Raw genomic sequence first — 5,340 nt, forward strand, 5'->3', positions numbered from 1 at the left:
CTTCAATGTTATTTTGCTATCATAATAAATTCAAATAGGCTTTTTAGCATGAAATCATTATAATAATTATGAACTATGTAAATTTTATTATCTAAAATAAAAAAAACTGATATTAAAATTAAAAAAATAAAATTGTATTATAAATATTAAGAATGGGGTTATCAATAATATAGAACAGTCCTAAACTAAATATTATATAGATATAAAATTCAATACATTTTTAATACATTTATAATACTCGATGCATTGTTTTGTATATTGCTATAATATAAAATAAAATAATGTACCATCACTGATGATTGAATATAACATTAAAATAGTAATAAATTCTTATCTTAATTAATTCTTAATTAAAATATTAAAAAAAATGCTTAAAAAAAAATATTAATATTTTGACAAGATATTATATTAATTTTTTAAACGAGTTTTAAATTCTAAGAGAGATCAGGTATTTTAAAAATTTTATAAAAAAAATTTTATAATTAAATAATTATTAATTTTTAATATTTATATAATTATTATTTTGATAATATTAATTCATGAATCATAAATAAGAAACAAGATAAATTTATTATTTAATGGAACTTTGTTTCATCTTCTGAAATACCGATCGTGCAAATACCGATCTATCTTCTCAGATAGAGTTGATAATCAATTCTCGTTCTATCTTCATTCTTTTTCTACTATTTGCAGTCTTTATTTATATGCGTTTTATTTGTAACATTCTAGAGATGGCGTTGATTTCTATATTTTTATTTTATTTCTGTCTTTCTCTTAATATGCTCTTGTCTTTATTTATTCTTGGCACGTGATTATTTATGAAATACAAAATATCAATTGACATTTTTATAATTTTTCTTTTAAAATTACAATATATTTTAATCTTTAATGTAAAATTACTATTCCAATAATTTATTTCATATTAGTTTATGTAAATATAATCACGTATAAAATACAATATTTCATATATGTTTACAAAATATTCTATAATAGAATATTTGTTCCATTCTTTTTTTATTGAAATTTATTTTAAAATATTGTAATTTTATTCTAAGCTCAATCTTAAGAATGATATTAAAATAATATCATGTTTGTATTTGAATTTATTGTTTTAAATTATATAGGACAATAAAATTATTAATTTTTTTAAAATCAGAATTTCAATTCGCGTAAGAAAAATTTCATAAGATGTTAAATCTATAATATAATACGTTTATGGTAATAGGCTTAATAAGCAAACAAGATTTGAAAAATCTAATTCATATATGGATAAATATTATTAGTTAAAATATGGAAATTTCATTAACGAATGAAAACAATAATTGTAAAAAAAATCCAATTGTGTTTTTAGATATAGCAATTGAATCTGAAAAAGGTAGGGTTATAATCATAAAAATAAACAAGTTAATTTTTAATGTATATTAATATTTTTTTTTATATTTCATTTAATTTGAATTTAAAAATTATTTATATAATATAGTTGGAAGAGTTGTGATAGAACTTTTTAAGGATGTTGTACCTCGAACAGCAGAAAATTTTCGTGCATTATGTACTGGAGAAAAAGGTATTGGAATCAATGGTAAAAAGTTACATTATAAAGGATCAACATTTCATAAAGGTATACTAAAAATAATATTTTTTAAAAATGATATAAAAAGATTAATATTTAATGAAGAAGTTTTGTATGGTTTAGTATTATCACAGGTTATGATCCAAGGTGGAGATATAATAAATTTTAATGGAACAAGCGGAGAAAGTATATATGGAATAAAATTTGAGGACGAACATTTTGGGCTCACTCATTCATCTGGAGGATTACTAAGCATGGTAAATGAAGGTTATCCAAATAGCAATAGTTCTCAGTTTATAATTACTATTTCAGCCACTTCACATTTGGATAATACCAATGTAGTATTTGGTAAAGTTTTAAAAGGAATGGGTGTTGTATTAGAAGTATCTCAAATTAGAACAATTAATGATATACCAATTGAGGTAAACAAATATTTTATTTAATTTTTTATATTTGAATTTAATTATTATTAATTTTTATGAATATTTTTTATTATAGAAAATATATATAATTGATTGTGGTGAATTAAAAGGAGATCAAAATTGGGGTATGGAAGAAAATGATGGTACAGATGATGTGTTTACTCCTTGGCCAGAAGATTGGAATTATTCTAGACATATTAAACAACTTGATGTAAGAATCTTTATCATATATATTTCTGGAAAAGAATTATTTTTGTAATTATTTTTCATATTTATGGATATTTATAGTACAAATATATGATGGAAGTTATTAAGAAGATAAAAGATTCAGGAAATTATTATTTCTTACGAAAAAATTATGTAGATGCAGGCAGAAAATATAAAAAAGCATTACGATATTACAAATGGATGACAAAGACAATAGATGTATCTAATTCTAATGAATTAATGATGAATATTAAAGTGACACTATTACTTAATCTTGCTGCTGTTAAATTGAAAGAAAAGGATTATCGTGAAACTTTAAAACTTTGTTCAAAGGTAAAATATAATTGAATATAAATTATAAATATTTTGAAATATCTAATAAATATTTTATATTTAGGTTTTACAATTAGAGAAGAACAATAGTAAAGCTTTATTTAGGAGAAGTCAGGCACATATGGGACTAAATGAATATGATTTAGGTTTAGCAGATTTAAAGCAAGCATTATTAGAATCTCCTAATAATAAAGATATTTTATTAGAGATTGATAAAGTTAAAAGAGTTATGAATTCATACCTAGTAATTGAAAAAGCTTCTTGTCAAAGAATGTTTAAATGAAAATATTTTTTATTTAATATTTTATAAAATAAAATTGTGTAAATATATTTTTTATCTATATTTTAAATTAAAAATAAAAGTGAAATCATTTTTATATATTAATGTTTTCTAAAAAAACATTAATAAAATAAAAAAACATTGTAAAATAATAGTATTTTAGCTAAAATTATTAAAAAAAATTTGTATATAAAAAAATATCTTAAATATCTATATTCATTTTTATTTTTTTTTTTTTTTTTGATAAATATCATTTATTTTCATTTAAGCATTTTTATTATTCAATAACAATCTTCATGTACAATGTACAAGAAGAAACAAAAGCATTATAATTGTTGAAAATATATTGCTGTGAATATTATTCTGTTAAAAATATATTTTGTATATATTTTGTTAAAAGTTGTTAAGTATAAAAGGAACATGTGAAGCATGCTTATATCATTAAATATCCATTTTGTATAGTATATTGTTGTTATAAAAATTTAATTATATTTGAATAATTATTTTTTATCATAATTTAAAAGAATGCATTCCAATATTTTAGGATATTATAATGGAGGGAACAGATTAAATAGATCATGTACAGAAATCAATTATATAAAAGAGTAAATATTATTACAAACATCTATTCATGTGTACGACTTATTTATTTAACATTTATATTTAGTTCTTAACAATTCTGAGCATCGAATGTCTTATGTGACGTAAGTCACGCAAAATAAATTTTAAGACAGTTTTAGTAAGAGCTCACATATAGTTTCTTTCATTGTAATAATATTCTTACAATATGATTTATTTTATGGAAATGTTTTTAATAATAAAACTTAATTAATATACATATAAACAAATTTTTGTAGCGTTCTTTGTCATAAACAAAAACTCATTTTTTAACAATTAATTCGTTTTCGTTGAAAGATTTTATTTGTTTTAATAACACTGTATATCTATATAACAAGTTTTAGTTAATATCTACAGCAATTATATGTAGTTTTTGTAGTGACTAGATTAAAAATGTTTTCATTATTACTTACATTTTAGAGTAACATTGATTCTTTCTAGAATTTATACTTTTAAATAAATAAATAAATAAAAAAATAAATACATATAAAACAATAATTATCTAGGTAATATTATCCAAGAAATTTCTTAGCAAAACTTAAAAATATTCTGCAATATTAAGGAATGCATCATATATCAAAATTCTTATTTGTGTGCTTATAAATATTTCAATCTGAGAATTGACGAATTCTGAAATTGGAATTCACGACATTAAATACATCATTTCTTCTGTACAGTAATATTTTTATGATATTTTAAAGAAGGGGCAAAGCTTTTGTAAGACATTCTTAATACATTTTGTACATCGATAAATTTTTCAAAAGCCAGATATGTGGACGGAAAAATTTCAAAATTGCTTTAATGACCACGATGTACATAATAAATTAACTTAATAAAATGATTATTTAAAACTATGTCTTTGGTACTTTTTCTTTTTAAATATATTGTATGATAATCTTTTGAACTTTGATGAGTTTGATTTTAAAATATTATAGATACAATATAATTAAAAGCATTAAATTTTGGAATCTGAATATAATTAAGACTAGTTTTTGAACTTATGTACAATGAATACTTTTAGCTAAAAATGTATTAATGTCATTCATTCATACGTTAGATTATTCATTGAAATTTATTTATGTTTGTTTCTTATTACTTTTGTTTAAGGCTTTTAACTTTACACCTTTATTCTTTTTGTTATTATTTTCTATATGTTTTCTCAGATTAATTCATTCATTCATACATTAGATTATTTATTAGAATTTATGTTTGTTTCTTATTATTTTTGTTCAAGGCTTTTAAGTTTGCACCTTCATTCTTTTTCTTACTATTTTCTATATGTTTTTTCAAATTAAAATTACTCCTTCTCAATTTCTTCTAAATTATTTTCCTTTTTCAAGTTCATACAATTTTCTGTTGTAATTTCTGTTTCAATTAAATTGTGCAATTCTTTACATAATGTTTCTTCACAAACTTCACCATTTATAACAGCATTATCAATTACATCATATTCATTTTTTACATCATGTTCTACTACATCCTTGAAATCAGGTTCTATAATCTCTTCACAACTTTTAAACATATCAGGATGATCATTTGAATTTAATACTTCGGGATTTTCATTAGAGTTTAGAATGTCAGTATTAACTTCATCATCTGTCGTATCAGTGGATTGAGATACTTTTTTTAAAACACTATCAATCAAATTAGATGCAAAACTTTTATTTTCATTTCCTTCATGAATTGTTTGATGAATTGGCAATGTTTGTGGTCTATGTGGACGAGCGTAAGGAAACAAATTTTCTTCGCCTGCCGGAGTATGAACAGCTGAGATTTCTGTTTGAGTTGCAACACCATTATCAATAAGATTGGATTTTGATTGCATACTTGACATACATCGTTTAATTTCTGACATAGAATCTTGTAATTGTTGAACCTATATATATATATATATATATATATATATATAT

At 21.2% G+C, this 5,340-nt stretch overlaps 2 protein-coding genes across 4 annotated transcripts in view; one reads left to right on the forward strand and one right to left on the reverse strand.

The window, feature by feature from the left end:
• The first annotated feature begins 1,201 nt into the window (after window positions 1–1,201).
• Window positions 1,202–3,437, forward strand: LOC102676484 (peptidyl-prolyl cis-trans isomerase D). 2 transcript variants are annotated; one of them, XM_006622257.2, is made up of 6 exons: window positions 1,202–1,375; window positions 1,481–1,618; window positions 1,694–1,992; window positions 2,069–2,203; window positions 2,281–2,532; window positions 2,597–3,437. In XM_006622257.2, exons 1-6 carry the CDS (start codon window positions 1,291–1,293, stop codon window positions 2,813–2,815), a joined length of 1,128 nt encoding a protein of 375 aa, XP_006622320.1. In that variant the 5' UTR covers window positions 1,202–1,290; the 3' UTR covers window positions 2,816–3,437. The 2 variants fall into 2 exon arrangements, with proteins under 2 accessions (XP_006622320.1, XP_006622321.1); XM_006622258.2 differs by having other exon boundaries at window positions 1,203–1,375; window positions 1,705–1,992.
• Window positions 3,438–3,440: 3 nt separating this feature from the next.
• The window catches only part of LOC102676248, a 6,743-nt gene continuing 4,843 nt past the window's right edge, over window positions 3,441–5,340 (reverse strand). For both annotated transcript variants that reach the window (XM_006622256.2, XM_006622255.2), the window contains one exon: window positions 3,441–5,306. In XM_006622256.2, coding sequence (XP_006622319.1) covers window positions 4,728–5,306 — 579 coding nt within the window. In that variant the 3' untranslated portion in view covers window positions 3,441–4,727. The remainder of the gene's footprint in view (window positions 5,307–5,340) is intronic.

The sequence above is a fragment of the Apis dorsata genome, unplaced genomic scaffold (genome assembly GCF_000469605.1).
Source record: "Apis dorsata unplaced genomic scaffold, Apis dorsata 1.3 scaffold_683, whole genome shotgun sequence".
NCBI lineage: Eukaryota > Metazoa > Arthropoda > Insecta > Hymenoptera > Apidae > Apis > Apis dorsata.

Excerpts from the sequence above, each read along its gene's own strand:
- LOC102676484 (XM_006622257.2), top strand. The coding sequence starts at position 1,291 with ATGGAAATTTCATTAACGAATGAAAACAATAATTGTAAAAAAAATCCA. Across the intron at positions 2,204-2,280 it reads GACATATTAAACAACTTGAT|TACAAATATATGATGGAAGT; the intron begins GTAAGAATCTTT and ends GGATATTTATAG. Across the intron at positions 2,533-2,596 it reads CTTTAAAACTTTGTTCAAAG|GTTTTACAATTAGAGAAGAA; the intron begins GTAAAATATAAT and ends TTTTATATTTAG.